General features: G+C 40.3%; 1 protein-coding gene across 39 annotated transcripts in view; it reads right to left on the minus strand.

Annotated features, from left to right (window-relative positions):
- Positions 1–19,371, minus strand: part of ZMYM2 (zinc finger MYM-type containing 2) — a 186,047-nt gene that overhangs the window by 147,570 nt on the left and 19,106 nt on the right. For 9 of the 39 annotated variants that reach the window (XR_010601088.1, XR_010601087.1, XM_065595363.1 and 6 more), the window contains 2 exons: positions 2,844–2,925; positions 632–1,488 (listed from right to left, as the gene is read on the minus strand). Coding sequence is in view for 35 of the 39 variants with exons in the window: in XM_065595363.1 (XP_065451435.1) it covers positions 632–1,478 (847 nt within the window). In the remaining 4 variants the exon portion in view is untranslated. Of the gene's footprint in view, positions 1–631; positions 1,489–2,225; positions 2,459–2,662; positions 2,761–2,813; positions 2,926–13,031; positions 13,170–19,371 lie in introns of all 39 variants that reach the window. The other 30 variants (XR_010601090.1, XR_010601089.1, XM_065595471.1 and 27 more) reach the window with 14 other exon arrangements.

Raw genomic sequence — 19,371 nt, forward strand, 5'->3', positions numbered from 1 at the left:
TTAAATTTAAAATGCCAGCTGCTGCTATGATGATTCAATTAATATTCTACGGTCTCTCACTTAATCCTTTTGCATATCAAATACTATTAAAAGAGCATGGACAACAAAACCTGTAAATTAACACTTTTCCACTTTGAAGGAAAATGGCTTTGATGCATAATACTAGCCACAGAACTTCAGAAACAAAAGTTTGGCTCAAATATTAAGTCCATGAACAGATGTGCACTAATTATCTAGGTGCACACATGCCACCTTGACCACACACTGGGTTCCATGCATCCCAAGTCAGTTACACATAAAAATGTGCATTGTCTTTTTGAAAGATTAGGTAGTTGTACACAACGTATTAAGTATTGGGGGGGGGGGGGCGGAGGCGGGACTTCAGTTTGTTTGCTAGTTGCTAATCCAAGACAAGTTTACTTATGTATACACTTCATCTCATTGATTGAGCAGATTCTACTAATGCACAAATAAAATGTCAGATTAAAAAAAAAAAAGTTCCTTTTCTAAGAATGAAGTTAAGAGTGTATGTGTGTATATTAGTAGCTCTGTACTTTATATATAAACAAATTAATATTTTGGACTGTTCAAATTTTATAAGCTTAGCAAAATATTTAAAGGTATGACTTACCAGGACTGTGATGAGTCACAGATTCTCCATTTTGAAACACATCTCCAGCCACATTCATTCTACCAGGATTGAAAGGTCCTACACCAGTCTTGGTCTGTGAAGTTAAAGATGGGGTGTATGTTTGTATATTAACACCAAAATTACTTGACTGCAGTCCGTTAGACACATCTCCCAAGTTGGTATTCTGCAGTGATGTTACATGTGTAATCATTAAGTTCATGTCACGCCCTTCAGTATTTTCTAAATGACCATCATTCACAGAGCTCATACCTGTTTCTAATGTGGTAACATTAGCAATCTGAATTTCAGAGTCTGGTTCTGTGGTTATACCACTATTACCTATTCCTGCATTTACCTTACTTCTTGAAAAACTGGAAGCTGAGAATTCCATATCGCTGGATCTATTTTTACACTCTGGAAGTCTTCGTTCATTAAAACTGGAAGCATTCTTCTCTTGTCCTTGATTTGTTTCAATATCTTCTTCATCATCAATAATAATAGTCTCGCTTATACTTCCCTTTTGAGAACTTAAATCTTTTGAAGGAGGAAGCATTTTGGAATCATTTCCTTGAAGCTCGTCGCTTTTTGATGAAATAAATGCAATGTTTCTCTGATCTGATATCAGTGATGTAGAAGTCTGTGGAGGTTGTATAGGTTCAATAAAAACAACATCATCATCATCTTCGATAGATGAGTTTTGGAACTTATTAGTTCTAGAAACTAGAGTATTAGGCGGACCTCCAAAAGAATTTCCTATATTTGCAAGACCAGTTGCCATGGCAGTAGTTCCTAGTAAACCAGAAGTATGTTCAGACAGTTCTAATCCTCCCAGAGAACTTCTGTCCATTCCAGATAAGCTGTTTTGTAAGTAAAAGAGAAACAAAAGTAATTTAAGTACAAGATTTAACTTCTTTAAATACCAAGTATTCCACAAAATTTAAAAAGTCAGCTTTTACTTATTTTCTCTTCTTAACTAGATCTTAATGACAGCTCAAGATTTCTATCTGCCTTCTCTTTTAGAATAACTTTTACTCATTATGCTACCTAACACCACTCCCACATCATAACATGCTAGTAAGAACAGAGGTCCACTACCAGTTTCACAGAACTTTTGCCAACAGAACAGCTATGTGATGTTAAGTTTAGCAAGATACATGTTGGAAACATCAATAGAATTTAGCACAATTGTCACCTTTTTCTTGCCATTTAATACTTAGGCTTAATTTCCTATCCCTATACCCCACACCTCTCTTGTATGCCCAATAGGTCAAATAGCATTGCCTCTGCTCAATTGCAAGGCAAGGTCAAGAGCACAGATATTTAAAGTTGTCAGTTTTTATTCCTCTTAAAATGGTATGAAAATATCTCAACAGCAAATGCACAAATTACGTGCCTAGTAAAAGACTTGCTTTGCATGAACTAATGCTCACAAGGTGTAGGCTAACCAAGACTACTTCACAGTCTGAATTAGAAAGCATAACCCTCATCACAGGGTTCCAGCCCAGTTGAAGAGTGGTGGGGGAAGCAAACGAGGGTAAAAGCCTTGGAATAGCTGGACGCTAAAGGAAGAAAGGAAAACATTGACTCTGCCAACCTTCAACTCTGACCACTGCAAGGGAGCACTGAAAGGAGGCTCATTTGAGGTTCTGGCTCCTTCTCTAATATTCTTGAATAAGTTGTAAGAGATTCACTTCCTATCTCCTCTCTTCTCAACATCAGATGCTGCTGCAGGTTCCTTTATCCACTACTCAGCTTGCATGTGGCATTTTGTTTTCAGCTGGTCTTTTTGTAGTTTTGGGGAGGCTGCTGGGTTTATTCTTGTGGATACTGATATGCGTACATTTAATACACCAAAAGAAACTTTAGCCCTGGATATTTGCTTTTATGTATTATACAAGACTAAATATATAATCAGGGCCAATGGAAAGGACATAATAGAAACAGAGTTCACAGCAGCTGTTGGTAAATGAAGTGCATTGGTGCTACTGCAGGCACTGGGATAACTGCATGATAATATACTCAAACACATACCTGAATTTGCACGTGTGATACCATCAAATCTTTGTATACTTTATGACAGAAGATTATTCAAGGCTGGAAAAATATCTTTGTGGATTTCTGCAAGTAACCTTTAAAAAAAAAAAGGGGGGTGGGGTGGGGAGTATTCTTCCCCAATACTCACCCATCCAGAAATCCACTGCAGCCTGTTTACCTTAATAAGTTGATCCCAAGTGCTCCAGTGTAGGGTCTATTCCTCTTATACCAATTAACTTAATGCCCTTGGTTGAAATGTCCTGAAATAGAGATAAAAATAAACTCTCATGATCTGAACATACATAACAACAAGTTCTTTTCTCCACCCCGCCACTGCCCAAAGTCTTACCAACCAAGATAACAAGTCTGTTTCCTTCGCACCAGAAGAGAGAGTTCAGAAAGACTTTTTTTTAAAATATCAGAGGGGTAGCCATGTCAGCCATGCGTCTGACGAAGTGGGTATTCACCCATGAAAGCTTATGCTCCAATACATCTGTTAGTCTTTAAGGTGCCACAGAACTCTTTGTTGCTTTTTTTTTTTTTAAAGTGATGTCCTCCTTCTGTATAAGAGGTGCTGTCCAGCTCATAGTACTTAGAATTATTTGTTCTCTGGGTGGGTAACGCACTATTACATAACAGTTCAATCACATCATACTAACAGAATGCACGAATATCAGTTTAGTTGTTCCTGAATGATAGATAAAACTGATTATGCTATTAGAGTGTCCTAGCCAAGAGTTGGGAACTGAAGCTGTCATCTCTCCCAGAAGGTACACATTCCAGATTTTACACTGGGCACAGTTTGTAATTGGAGCACATTTTAGTTGATACTATATAGCAGGGGTTGGCAACGTTTGGCACGTGGCTCGCCAGGGTAAGCACATCGCTCGCCCGCACCGCTTTCCACCGCCCCCATTGGCCCGGGACGGCAAACCGCGGCCAGTGGGGGCCGCAATCGGCCGAACCTGCCGCGTCAGCAGGTAAATAAACTGTCCCGGACCGTAAGGGTGCTTACCCTGGCGAGCCACGTGCCAAACGTTGCCGACCCCTGCTATATAGATACACAGACATGTTCATTAAAAGCAGGTGGAGATGACTGCAATTATTTTAAGCAAAGGGTACTAAGATTTAAGCAGCTCTCAGGGCAAATCTACATTTAAAAAGCTGCAGCGGCTGCTGAAGCACTTTAATGAAGATGCTACTACCCCGACAGGTGAGCTTCTCCTGTTGGCATAGTTAATCCACTTCCACTAGAAGTGGTAGCTACATCGACTGGAGAAACACTCCCATCGACAAAGCGCTGTCTACCCGGGGGTTAGGTCAGTATAACTGCGTTGCTCAGGGGGTGTGGACTTTTCAATGCTAGGAAGAGGTTTATAAATTGTAGGGAGATCCTGCCAACTGTTATCCAGTCAATATTCTATTCCTTCAATTTCAGTACATCATCTTAAACAGATTTTTATCAATGTCTATCAATTAAAATCAAATCCTCACAAGCCTACACATGTGTAGGTACATAAACTGCAATAACTTCAATGAAGTTTCATCCACTTACCCCAGGTCTGAACTTTGGCCTTTGACTACAAGGTTGTTACAATGTGTTAGTCAAGGCAATTCACATACTGATTATACTTCACTTGGCCAATTTAGGGTCTGTTAAGTCATTTGGCTATATTAGTTAGGCTTGAAACCAGGTGCTCCACTAATCACATAAACACTTTAATCCCCTTAATTTAACTTCCTCTCATTTCTTTCTAACCAATGACATTCATTTCTTATGCATCTTCATTGTCTGACCCTTCTTGAGTTTGACTCTCTCAAAAAGTTAGCCTATTGTAGAGTTTTACTGTATGAAGCTGTCAAGGAACATTTTCCAGTTTAATAGCATGATGTGTAACATTTCTTACTACTTATAAACAACCTCAAAGAGCAGGAACTGAAGTGCACTTATGCCCCATTGATTGTAAGGTTGCCGCCTGTATGTACTGAAAGGTTATGTTTGGATTTTCTTCTTATTTTAAAACACAAGAATATTGACATTTTAGTTGAGAAGAATTGCCAAACTTTGTAGAAAAGAAATCAGTCATGTTTTGGACCTACCAATCTCAGTGAATCAAAGTTACTGATTGTGAAAAAGTTCTTTAAGGAAAGCATGGTGAAACAGCATTCAATGCCAAAGCCAGCATTGTCCAAAGAATTAATTTTTAGTTATTTTCTTGTGGAAGAGAAGAGGAGAAATGGGTCAGCTCAGAAAGGTACTAATGCCACAGGGAGTCCCAGGTGCTTATACGCTCTATTCATAAAGTTGGGTGCATTCTGGATCTGGCATTTAGACTGAGGGTAAAACTCAGTGTTATGAAGGTACTTAGGTGGCTTCAAGCTACAGCGTGAATTGGACTTTTTGCCCTACCTGGGTGATGACACCCATCAAGTAGTTACTGGAGCCACTGCTGATTGAGATTTAACAGTTTTTGTAGGTGGGAGGCACATGCTTGTAATTCTTAAAGAATTTATTGAGGCCCCTACTCAAGAAAATATCTTTTTCCAGAGATCATCATTGGTTGGTTTCTTAATTTCCCTTATCCTGTCCAATTGGGGTTTAAGCACAGGTATGGTCTAGAAACACCTTTGGTGGCATTAGTTGAAGATTTCCTCCTTGCAATGGATGAACCTAGACCATCTATGCTCACCTGATCAATCAGCAGCTTTTGAAACCATTGACTATGAGGTTCCATTAACTTGCCTATTGACCTAGCAGGCATGAATTCTGTTTGGAGTAGTCCCATCTTTGAGAGATAAGAAAGTTACAATTCCACACCACTACCTTCTACTCTGAGGCTTCTCTCCTATAAAGGAGATAGATGTCTGTACTGTCAGCCCCTCCTGACCAACATGCAAATGAGGCCCTTGGAAGAGTTAGTGAGGAGATATGGGCTGTGATGTGATCATTATGTTAAACATCACCCTGTAGTTGGAAGAAATTATACTGGGGCTCCTGACAGAGCATGCAAACAACATTTCAACTACAGGCAAGAACTTAGGTGTATTATTAGATAGAGTATGTGGCCACGAGCACTGTTCAACCAGACCGTGCCACAATTATCTATGCCCTATCAGCTTGATATCAAAACTGCAGTAATGCAGCTAACTTGAGCCTATGAAGAGACCACTTAAACTATACCCATTCAGAAAAGGGAAGTCCACTCATTAAATGGAGTATTACATCAATGCTCTAGGATCTACACTAACTGACAAAAGGTTTCTGGGTGAAATTTAGGGCATTACTTTTAACCTATCTACAGAGTGGAACAATTTAAATCACTTTTTATTTTTATTTTTTTTAAAGCATTTATTTAAACTAGGTTTTGTAAAACTAATTTGAAATAACCAGTTTTAACTTTAGATTAAGATTGATGAATTGCCTTTTTTTTTATACACACAAAATTCCACTGTCACAACCTGCCCCAGTCCCTCTCTCTGCACAGACACCAGTCTTGTGAGTAAACACAACCAATGTATCCCACATGCTCTTCAGTCATCTGAGCCTCCTACATCCGAACAGACCAAGCCATGACTAGTCACTTTTCCTAGGAGTATGGAACAGCTTCCATGTGAGAAAAGATTAATAAGACCGGGACTTTTCAGCTTGGAAAAGAGATGACTAAAAAGGGATATGATAGAGGTCTATAAAATTGTGAATGGTGTGGAGAAAATCATAGAATCATAGGAATGGAAGGGACCTCGAGAGGTCATCTAGTCCAGTCCCCTTCATTCATGGCAGGACTAAGTGTTATCTAGACCATTCCTGAGAGGTGTTTGTCTAACCTGCTCTTAAAAAGCTCCAATGATGGAGATTCCACAACCTCTCTAGGCAATTTATTCCAGTGCTTAATTATCCTGACAGTTAGGAAGTTTTTACTAATATCCAACCTAAACCGCCCTTTCTGCAATTTAAGCTCATTGCTTCTTGTCCTATCCTCAGAGGTTAAGAACAACAATTCTTCTACCTTCTCCTTGTTACAACCTTTTATGTACTTGAAAACTGTTATGTCCTCTCAGTCTTCTCTTTTCCAGACTAAACAAACTAAATTTTTTCAATCTTCCCTCAAAGGTCATATTTTCTAGATCTTTAATCATTTTTGTCACTTTTCTCTAGACTCTCTCCAATTTGTCCACATCTTTACTGGACACAATATTCGGGCTCAGGCCTAATCAGCGCAGAGTAGAGCAGATTTACTTCTCATGTCTTGCTTACCCACTCCTGCTTCAACATCCCAGAATGATATTCACTTTTTTTGCAAGTGTGTTACGCTGTTGACTCATATTTAGCTTGTGGTCCACTATGAACCCCAGATCCCTTTCCGCAGTACTCCTTCCTAGGCATTCATTTCCCATTTTCTATGTGTGCAACAAATGATTGTTCTTTCCTAAATGTATTTGTCCTTATTGAATTTCATCTTATTTACTTCGGACCATTTCTCCAGTTTGTCCAGATCATTTTGAATTTTAATCCCAGCCTCCAAAGCACTTGCAACTCCAGCTTGGTATTGTCCACAAACTCTGGGAACAGTTTTCCAACCAGTTTTGCACCCACTTTATAGTAGCTCCCTCTAGGTTGTATTTCCCTACTTTGTTTATGAGACGGTCATGCGAGACAGTATCAAAAGCTTTACTAAAGTCAAGATATACCATGTCTACCACTTCCTCCCTATCCACAAGGCTTGTTACCCTGCCAAAGAAAGCTATCAGGTTGGTTTGACACGATTTGTTCTTGACAAATCCATGCTGTTACTTATCACATTATCTTCTAGATGTTTGCAAATTGATTGCTTAGTTATTTGCTCCATTATTTTTCCCAGTACAGAAGTTAAGCTGAATGGTCTGTAATTCCTGGGTTGTCCTTATTTCCCTTTTTTATAGATTGGCACCATATTTGCCGTTTTCCAGTCTTCTGGAATCTCTCCCTTCTTCCATGACTTTTCAAAGATAATCGCTAATGGCTCAGATACCTCTTCAGTCAGCTCCTGGAGTATTCTAGGATGCATTTAATCAGGCCCTGGTAACATGAAGATATCTAATTTGCTTAAGTAATTTTTAACTTGTTCTATTCCTATGAAAATGAATAAGGAAATTTTATTTACTCCTTCATGTAGCACAAGAACCAGGTGTCATCTAATGAAATTAATAGGCCGCAGATTTAAAACAAACAAAAGGAAATATTTTTTCATGCAACGCACAGTCAACCTGTGGAACTCCTTGCCAGAGGATGTTGTGAGGGCCAAGACTATCACAGGGTTCAAAAAAGTACTAGATAAGTTCATGGAAAATAGGTTCATCAGTGTCTATTAACCAGAATGGTCAGGGATGCAACACTATGCTCTGAGTGTCCCTAGCCTCTGTTTGCCAAAAGCTGGGAGTGTCATCCACTCCGAGGATGGTTCACACACGGACTGCTTGTTCCCTCTGAAGCCCCTGGCATTGGCCACTGTCAGAAGACAGGATACTAGGCTAGACGGATCACTGGTCTGATGCAGTATGGCCATTCTTATGTTCTAGCTCAGGTTCTTCTCAGGCCAGTTCCCAGGTACATACCTCGGACCTCAAAAGACCTCAGCGCCCCTTTCTTGGGACTTTGGGCTTTGTAGCCTGGCTGCCTTACACACCAGAAACAGTGCCTCAACTCTTCCAAATGCTAATACATGTGTCACCAGTTGCTTCTAAAGGGATACCTCAGAAAGTCACCTCACTGTGGGTGCTCTGATCTTCTCCATTAACCCCTTCAGGGACAACATGACAGGCAATCAATGAATACAGGCTTCGCAAAGGAATTTCTTAACCACAGGCATTTTACTCTTAACAGCACTACAGGGTTACAGGTCTTTGAAAAACAAAATCTCAAATGCAGCCCACCCCTTTTCTCTGATCTCATTCTTCCTGTAACTGCTGGATTTGGTCAGCATTCTTCGGCTACACGGCCCTTCCTGCCACCTCTCTCCTTGGCTTGGTCTTCCCGCAGATGTCTCTCAACATTACCCCTTAAATATAATCTTTGACCCATTTTGGCCATATGCCCAGTCTGAGGAACTCCAGCCCTTTCCCACAGCCAAGCTTCTGTGTAGAATGTTCATTGTTCTTGTATATGGGCCAGTAACTCAGAGACCGAGTTGATAGACTGCTCTGTATCAGCTTCCCAAATAGTAATTCAACTAGGTGTCAAGCCTCTACTACAAAATAGATACTCTAATCCACGGGTTCTCAAACTTCATTGGAGCCCAACCCCCTTCTGACAACAAAAATTACTACAGGACACCAGGAGGGGGGACCAAAGCCTGAGCTCACCCAAGGCTCGCTATCCGGGGGGAGGGAGGGGTGCAAAGCCCCACCTCCTCAGGCTGGGGGGCCAAAGCCAAAGCCCAAGGGCTTCAGCCCCAGGCAGGGGGCCTGTAACCTGAGCCCTGCCACCCAGGGCTGAAGCAAGTCTAAGCCAGCCCTGGCAACCCCATTAAAACAGGGTTGCGACCCACAGTTTGAGAACCGCTGCTCTAATCCACAAGTAAATTTACAATACATCACCAAGGTTACCCTCCAAAATGAAGATTACAGTACAAAGTGGAGCCTCTAAAAAGAAAAAGGTGTTCTCACAACAAAATGGAGTTCAGAATGTGACACAGACATTCCCAATCTGTCAAACGTTACTAGTAGGATATTGGAAATTCACAAAACTGTTAGAGGCAAAAAACACAAAATATTGAAACTTAAGAACGGCCATACTGGAACAGACCAAAGGCCCATCTAGCCCAGTATCTTGTCTTCCGACAGTGGTCAATGCCAGGTGCTTCAGAGGGAATGAACGGAACAGGTAATCATCAAGTGATCCATCCCGTCACCCATTTCCAGTCTCTGGCAAACAGAAGGTAGGGACACAATCCCTGTCCACCCTGGCTAACAGCCTCCATTAACTTATCTAGTTCTCTTTGAACACTGTTATAGTCTTGGCCTTCACAACATCCTCTGGCAAGAAGTTCCACAGGTTGACTGTGCGTTGTGTGGAAAAAAATACTTCCTTTTGTTTGTTTTAAGCCTGCTGCTTATTAATTTCATTTGATGACCCCTAGTTCTTGTGTTAGGAGGAGGAGTAAATAACACTTCCTTATTTACTTGCTCCACTCCAGTCATGATTTTATAGACCTCTATCGTATTCCCCCCCCCACTTAGTCATCTCTTTTCCAAGCTGAAAAGTCCCAGTCTTTTTAATCTCTCCTCCTATAGAAGATGTTCCATACCATTAATCGTTTTTGTTGCCCTTCTCTGTACTTTTTCCAACTCTAAGGTATCTTTTTTTGAGATGGAACAACCAGAACTTCACGCAGTATTCAAGGTGTGGGCGTACCATGGATTTATATAGTGGCACTATGATATTTTCTCTGTTATTATCTAGCCCTTTCCTAATGGTTCCTAACATTCTGCTAGCTTTTTTGACTGCCGCTGCACATTGAGCAGATGTTTTCAGAGAACTATCCACAATGACTCCAAGATCTCTTTCTTGAGTAGTAACAGCTAATTTAGACCCCATAATTTTATATGTATAGTTGGGATTATGTTTTCCAATGTGCATTACTTTGCATTTATCAACATTAAATTTAGTCTGCCATTTTGTTGCCCAGTCACCCAGTTTTGAGAGATCTTTTTGTAGCTCTTCACAATCTACCTGGGACTTAACTATCTTGAGTAGTTTTGTATCATCTGCAAATTTTGCCACCTCACTGTTTACCCCTTTTTCTAGATCATTTATGAATATGTTGAATAGGACTGGACCCGATACAGACCTCGGGAGGACACCACTATTTACCTCTCTCAATTCTGAAAACTGACCATTTATTCCTACCCGTTGTTTCCTATCTTTTAACCAGTTACCAATCCATGAAAGGACCTTCCCTCTTATCCCATGACAGCTTACTTTGCTTAAGAGCCTTTAGTGAGGGACCTTGTCAAAGGCCTTCTGAAAATCTAAGTACACTATATCCATTGGATCCCCCTTGTCCACATGCTTGTTGACCCCCTCAAATAATTCTAGTAGATTGGTGAGGCATTATTTCCCTTTAAAAAAGCCATGTTGACTGTTTCCCAACAAATTATGTTCACCTATGTGTCTGACAATTTTGTTCTTTACTATAGTTTCAAGCAGTCTGCTCAGTACTGAAGTCAGGCTTACCGGTTTGTAATTGCTGGGATCACTTCTGGAGCCCTTTTTAAAAATTGGCGTCACATTAGCTATCCTCCAGTCATTTGGTACAGAAGCTGATTTAAATGATAGGTTACAGATTACAGTTAGTCTTTCTATTTGAGTTCCTTCAGAACTCTTGGGTGAATACCATCTGGTCCTGGTGACTTATTACTGTTAAATTTATCCATTTGTTCCGAAACCTACTCTAATGACACCTCAATCTGAGATTGTTCCTCAGATTTGTCACCTAAAAAGAATGTCTCAGGTTTGGGAATCTCCTTCACATTCTCAGCTGTGAAGACTGATGCAATGAATTAATTTAGTTTCTCCGCAATGGCCTTATCGTCCTTGAGTGCTCCTTTAGCAACTGCCTGTAATGGGCTATCTTGATTATCACTACAAAAGTTTTTTCTCTTAATTAGCCTCTTAATTAGTTGTAGGAAAACTCTCACCTTTTCATGTTCGTGTGTGTGTGTGTGTGTGTGTGTGTGTGTGAGCGCGAGCGCACACACACACTTATGCACATGCACAGAATGAAACATATAGTAAGGAGATATATTCCATTCTATGCATCTGATGAAGTAGGCTGTACCCCATGAAAGCTTATGCTCAAATAAATTTGTTAGTCTCTAAGGTGCCACAAGTACTCCTGTTCTTTTAGCAACTGTGACTTTAGCCACATGAATAGCCCTATTGACTTCAATGGAACTGCTCATATTTAAAGTTAAGCATGTGCATAATAAGTATTTGCACCACCAAGTATAAAATTGTATTTTTATTTTTAAAAGTGTTAGTGGAATAAAATGTTTGACATTTCAAATCAAAATTGCTTCAGAATTAACAAGTGTTATTCATACTTTCTATACCTAGAAGTTGTTAACTTTTTAAACAAAAAGGCCAAAATTTTCAACAACAAAAAAGATGCCTAAGTTTAGGTGTTTAAGTATGGGTTTAGGAGCCTATAGGTATGGTTTTCAAAAGCAAGCCTCATTGACTTCAAACTGCAAACACTGATGAAGGCAAAGAATTTCAGCTTTCTTGACTTGTGGAAGTTCAATATACTGAAAGATGGTGCTGAATGCAAGTATAGCATGGACTTGTGTTGTTTTCACTGAAAGGATGTTAATGAAACACTGCTGTGCATGTTGAAAAAGAAACCCATTGTAAGTGTGAAACTTCTTAGGAAAATGTTCTCTATGCAAAATCCTAAATTCTACTAACAGCTGGGAAACTAAACAAAAGTAGAAAATATTCACTTTAGCAATTCAAGACTATAAAATAAAAAGACAGGAAAGAGACATGCAAATAAAAATATCTGAGTTTTAAAACCAGATTTAGCAAATTGAGTCATTTTTCTCCATCCTGCCTATCTATTTGTAAATGGCATGGATCTTTCCTCATGCAGTACTACCACAGTTGAGTCTAACAGAGGTGCTTCAGCCCCCTTCTTCATAATCAAGATGGAAAGCCATTCTCTGCAAGAAGACCTGGACTTTGGAATTTGCTCCCATACCTGATAAGTTTGGACATGCTGCAAAGCTCATCTTTTCCCTAGGCTTTTAGGGAGGGAAATGGATTGAAATAATGTATTAAGTTAGGGATTTATTTTATGTTAATATATACAATAAATATCCAGAGCATATGATGGACACATATGACAACCTATGTCAAAATAAATTTAAAAAAAACTCAATAGCAAAAATATAAAGAAGCTGCAGAACAGCAAAACAAATGGGTAGGCCTATGCAATGAAAATACTTCAAAGCAAGTCTATCAATCAGGTTTTAATTTGATTCAAAAGATAAACTACTTTAAAAAGCAGAAAGTGATGCCCACTGGGAAGCTGAGAAATTAAGAGACCATGAATTTCACTGTATTCTGAATATCCTGATGCCTTTGCAGACTGCCTGTAGTATGCACAATGAAAGTTGTCTTTATTGCACTGCTAATGTCAAGTGCAATGTATGAATGCAGCAGTCCGGAGCTGTATCCAAACTGGGCTTTCAGATATATACCTCTACCTCGATATAACATGACCCGATATAACACAAATTCTGATATAACGCAGTAAAGCAGTGCTCTGGGAGGGCGGGGCTGCACACTCCGGTGGATCAAAGCAAGTTCAATATAACGTGGTCTCACCTATAATGCGGTAAGATTTTTTGGCTCCCGAGGACAGTGTTATATCGAGGTAGAGGTGTACTTGAACAACTGACACCCACCACAGCTTCGTCCCTTGGTACTGCTCCCTCTCAGCCAGCGTTGAAATGGCTGTCCTCCCTGTGTGGACAAGATCAACAGCACTCAATGCCTGTTGCAGCAAAGCATGCCACACCCCTTCATTCTATCACAATGTTTAACTTTTGACTCTGAGCCACTCCAACAGCACAATCATTTTCAACATCAGTTGAAGGGTACAAGCAGTGTTTGGCAAGGTAGGCCAGCATAGATGAAAATTCTAGTATAGACACAAAATTAGTCCACGGTAGCCATGTTAATCACATTAAAGCGTTATTTTCCCCACACTCAATACATTTGATGTAAATTTAGTCATGAAAAGATACTGGTCAGCTAGAACCTGAAGTCCTCTATCTGTAAGTACACCTCTACCCAGATATAAAGCGACCCGATATAACACGAATTCGGATATAACGTGGTAAAGCAGTGCTCTGGGGGGAGGGGGCCAGTGCTGTGCATTCCAGTGGATCAAAGCAAGTTCGCTATAACGCGGTTTCACCTATAACACAGTAAGATTTTTTGGCTCCTGAGGACAGCGTTATATCAAGGTAGAGGTGTAGTATATATGTAATGGGCTAAACACCAAAATTATTCTTGCCCCACTACTGCTATTCAAGTATCAAGCAGAACATTTTAGGTCACTCCCCTTTAATGGCAGGAGAAAACAGAATGTTGAAACTAGAAAATTCCACAGCAGTTAGAGAGGAGAGGTCCAAGGAAAGAGCAGTGACAAAACCTGAACCGACTTTGGGTTGAGAGAGAGAGAGGTCGCAAAGAAGAATTAACAGATATGGTGGATGAGAACCGTGTTAGGGACATGACAAGAGGAGAAAGCACAAAAAAGGCAACAGAATCAGAGAAACACGCAGTGACTGAAACCCATCTGTAAAGGTTAGCGAGTTGCTGGCTTCTCTCATGCTGAACTGAAGGCATAGGAAGAGGCTGAGCTGCTATTTGAACCATCTTAAATATAGGCACTATAACTTAAAGGAAAATAAATGAATGGTCTAAGACAGAGACAGACCTAGGAATGACAAAGAGGTATTTAAACATGAACATTAGAAATGGGAATTATGGGTCATCCATACCCAGATAAATATGAGCAGTGCCACTACATTTTAACTTCTAGATATGCTTCATAACTGCTCTGGCGAGATCACCGCCAAGAACCAGAGAATAGTTCAGTCTCCAAATTCCTTTCTTTCTGGATATTTGAGAGAATCAAGTAATTTTTAAAACAAGATCAGATGTTTTTCTAAAGAGAGAATTCCTTTTTGAACTAGAACATATTCCAGAGAAGTTCTGTGGCCTGTGTTATACAGGAGATCAGATTAGATAATCATAGTGTTCCCTCCTGTTTTTATAATCTGTGAATCTCAGATCACTCTTGGCCCACTCTGAAGCACAGATGCACTCTTCAGCCATGCAAATTGCTTTCAGTGGTCACTATTATCCAGTCTGGTGATTAAAAGAGGGAATCTTTTGAGGTTCTTCTCATTCAGCCACTAACAAAAGAGGTGTCCTCATTGCACGCCAATGATATAAGAGTATATATTATGAGGTAAGGACAAGTGTCCAGTGGATTAAAAAATAGAAAGCTGCAATGGCTTTGTGTGAAACCCTCCTGGGTTCATTATCTAGATAATTGGGTTTTGTCTCCATGTGTCAAGAAGATATTACAAAGGATTGGCTCACATGCTTCAGTTAACTAACTTGTTAAGAAAGGGAACATCTTGAAAGAAGAGAGGATAGTTCAGCTTTCGTGCCCCTTTCAGTTCTCAGCCTCTCTGTTACAACTATCAACACGATTATGAGTTTTGACAGTAATTATATGGAAACCCATCTGCTGAAGACTGGTCTGAGACCACCTTTCTATATGGGATATCTTGAATCGTAAGGTGTTCTGAAGTTTTACACATTGCCTGCACCTTTTCCCATTGGTTCAACAAGCACAGAGAAGGAAAAGTTACTTTGACACAGAATTGAAGAAAGATACTGTACTGCCTTTCATGATTGTGAACACAATCACAGTTTCGAGGATCCTCATATGGACAAACCAAAACCCCCACTCTTAGCAATAGGCTAGGTATAATATGAATCAACAGGACTTAATTGAAAAACATGTCATTTGTATAGTGCCAACTGTGTGCTAGAAATATGAAAGCCACCATCCCTACCTTCAAGAGTTTAAAAACTAGATAAACACAAACAGAAGAAAAAGGAAGCATAGTTAATTATAGCATGTGTCCACAATTGTTTGGGGTTTTTTCTAGAATGGTAAAGATTCTACCATCTAGTCTGGTAACACTGATCAGATAAGAGGACTAAAGAGGAAAGGACACTGGTAAGGAGTGAGTTTTAAATAAGAGATTTAAGAGGGTGTGTCACAGAACTACTGACCCCTTTAAGGGGAGTTGGGCCAGCCACACCTGTGCCATAATTAATTAGCTGCTTCCCAGCCTGGAGGGGTGAGACTAAAGAGGGTCAGGTGGTAGTTGAAGAGCTGAAGAGAAGCCCTCCCCACAAGGCAAAAAAAAAAAAAAAAAAAAAAAAACTTTTTTGGTTGGGACTTTTTAGTTTGGTCTTTTGATATTGAGGGATGTGGAGGGCTAAGCCACCTCTCCAGCACAGACTCGGATGTGTGGAGTGCCCAGAAGACCCACCTCAGGGAAGGAAACTCAGGCAGGGAAAGCCAGCAGTGCTGCCCCCTTGGCTAACAGGGTGGACTACAGGGCAGGCATACCCCACATCGGGATACTTGCACACCAAATTGGATAAGGGAGAGACTCCCTGATATAAGGGACCACATGGAAGACGGCCTGAAGCCAACAGTGAGATGAGAGCACAAAGAAACCAGGTTATTCAGGCAACAAAGGGGGAAAAAGATTAACAGCAAAAAGACAGAAGCACAGAAATTGAGGAGCAGGCTGTTTGGTTTCACTATCCATAAGTGAAAGGATGTTTAGAGGAATGGAAAACCTACCTTACGAGAGGAGACTAAGAGCTTGAATTGTTTAGCCTAACCAAAAGAAGGCTGAAGAGAGATATGATTGCTCTCCATACATACATCAGAGGGATAAATCAGAGTGGGAGGAGTTAAGTTAAGCACCATTGTAGACACAAGAACAAATGGATAGAAACTGGCCATCAATAAGTACAGGCTTGAAATTAGAAAAAGCTTCCTAACCATCAGAGGAGTGAAATTCAGGAACAGCCTTCCAAGAAGAGGCATGGGGAGTGAAAAACCTATCTGGCTTCAAGACTGATAAGTTTATGGAGGGAATGGTATGACGAGACTGCCTAAAAATGGCATGGAGCCAATCTGCAACTGCTAGCAGCAAATATCTCCAACGGCCGGTGATGGGATGCTAGATTTGGAGGGCTCCTAGTTACTACAGAGAATTCCTCCCCAGGTGTCTGGATGCTGGGTCTTTCCCACATGTTCAGAGTCTAACTGATCATATTTGGGGTCAGGAAGGAATTTTCCTCTGGGATCAGATTAGCAGAGACCCTGGGGCGGAGGGTGTCTTAGCCTTCTTCTGCAGCATGGAGCGTAGGTCACAGATTTAAACTAGTGTAAAGGGTGGATTCTCTGTAACTTTAAGTCTTTAAATCATGATTTGAGGATTTCAATAACTCAGCCAGAGTTTATGGGTCTATTACAGTAGTGGGGTGGGTGAGGTTCTCTGGCCGGCACTGTGCAGCAGGTCAGACTAAATGATCATGAAGGTCCCTTCTGGGCTTAACATCTATGAGCCTATGTCTGGTGCTAAGACCAACAGGAAACTAGCAAAGGAATCTGAAGAGAGGATAGATGTGGCCAGAGTGTCAGGCAAGACAGGTTTTTGCAGCTGCATTCTTTGGTTGGCAAGGGCTTGGGTTATGCAACTGAGTCCCCAATTTATAAACTGAAAAATGAAGATTAGACAGGTAGGCTTCCAAAAGTACAAAGGAGGGTGTTATTTGAATTTTTTAAACACACAGCAGATATGTATATTTTTAGTTCTCTTAATGCTGGTCTCCAAGTATTCCATGAGGTACAGTAAACTTTATGGCAGTGGTTCTCAAACATTTGTACTGGTGACCCCTTTCACATAACACGCCTCTGAGTGTGACCCCCCCCCCTTATAAATTAAAAACAAATATTTTCTATATATTTAACACCATTATAAATGCTGAAGGCAAAGCGGGGTTTGGGGTGGAGGCTGACAGCTCACGACACACACCCCCCGTAATAACCTCGTGACCCCCTGATGGGTCCCGAGCCCCAGTTTGAGAACCCCTGCTTTATGGCATTTGTATTAATCAGTATCATAAATGTTTAGACTAGAGAGACAACAGATTAGTCTGATCTCCTGCAGAACACTGTCCATAACATTTCACCCATTAATTCCTGCATCAAGCTCAAAGTTCCCTTAGAAAGACATTCAAATCTTGTATTACAGATATCAAGTGATGGAGACTCTACCACAACCCTTAGTAAATTCTTCCAATTGTTAATTACCCTTACAGATTAAAATAAAATTGTGCCTTTTATATAGTTCGTTTTTCTAACCAACTCAAGGCAATGGATTTTGTTATGCCTCTGTGTGCTATATTAGAGCTCTGATAGATATCTTCTCAGGCAGGTACTTGTAGAACTCAAACCTTTCTTAAGCTTTTCTGCAATAAGCTAAATAGATTGATCTTAAGTCTCTCATTGTAAAGCATGTTTTCCAGTCCTCAACTCATTCATCTACCTCTTTTCGGAAGTCTCTCTAATTGTTCAAAAATTGAATGGCATCAAAACTGAATGCAGTATTCCAATACTGCCCTTGCTGCCACAGAGGTAAAATCATCTCCCTGCTTCTGTTCAGTATTTTTGTTTGTTTATACATTTAAGGAATGTGTTACCTCTTTGGCCTTAGCCACACACTGGGAACTTACATTCAGTTGATTATCCACTATGACTCCTTAAATAATTTACATTCTCAATTTCCAGGGTAATCCCCCCACATTTGGTATATGTGGCCTCTTTGTTCCTAGTTACAGGACCTTACTTTTAAGGCAGTCATTGTCTTTCTTTTGTGGTTCTCGGCTTTTCTTTTTCTTTTTTTTTAGGGAAGGAAGGGACAGGAGGTTAAGGGAAGAAATAAGAGCAGATTCTGTTCCTATCAAGTTGTTGATTAAGTACTTCTAAAGAAGTTTTTTGCTTCAAGGGCAGGTCCTGCTAATGGACTGGATGCTACATTGAACACTGTGTCAGAGGGCCCAGATTGTTGCTTATATGGCAGCTACAGATATTATGGATGCTCCAGTGTCATGTAGTAGATTTCATTAGAAAGACGAGAAGAGCTTTAGTTCAGCCTATTCCACTGGCTCTCAGGACTTGTCCAGGTTTCCTTCCTGAAAAATCCTTCCCAGGTCTAAAACAAAACAAAACCCCTTCTTGCAACTTATTTTTCTATGCATCAGATGCAAGTGTAGGCTTGAAAGGATTAGATTTGTCAGTTAATATTCATTTCACCATACACACAAACTGACAAAAAATATTTCCATCAATAATCAGTTTCTGGATATGTAAAGTACGAAAAATGCTGCTTGAGAACTTCAGTTTGATTTAAGGATCTTTACTTTGCATAAACAGCTATCAAAATTATTTAAAAAAAAAAATACAAATTGAATTCTGCCAAGCTCAGATATAAAAGAGCTCTACCCCATTTATGTATGGGTTGGTTATTTTCATAAGACTGAATCTACTCTAAGAAACCTCATCCTTTGGGAGGGCATAGTTTTTCCAAAACTGAGTGAGAGGGTAATACACAACTCATCAATTCAACAAATTTCTGGTTACTGCCGAAAAGAGAGTTACCTTTTCCGTAACTGGTGTTCGAGATGTGTTGCTCATGTCCATTCCATATTAGGTGTGTGCGCTCACCACATGCACCAATGCCGGAAGTTTTTCCCTTAGCAGTATCTGTAAGGGACTGGTGCCCTTTAGAGTGGCGCCCACATGGCAAGGTATAAGGAGCACTGTCAGCTCCCCCCACCCTCAGTTATATCTTGCTGGAAACTGTGACAGTGGGGAAGGAGAGCAGGTTATGGAATGGACATGAGCAACACATCCCGAAGAACATCAGTTACGGAAAAGGATAATTGTCTTTTCTTCTTCGAGTGCTTGCTCATGTACATTCCATATAGGTGACTCCCAAGCAGTACCCCTGGAGGTGGATAGGATTTCACAGACTTATAAATCGTAACACAG

The sequence above is a fragment of the Chrysemys picta genome, chromosome 1, assembly GCF_011386835.1.
Source record: "Chrysemys picta bellii isolate R12L10 chromosome 1, ASM1138683v2, whole genome shotgun sequence".
Lineage (NCBI taxonomy): Eukaryota > Metazoa > Chordata > Testudines > Emydidae > Chrysemys > Chrysemys picta.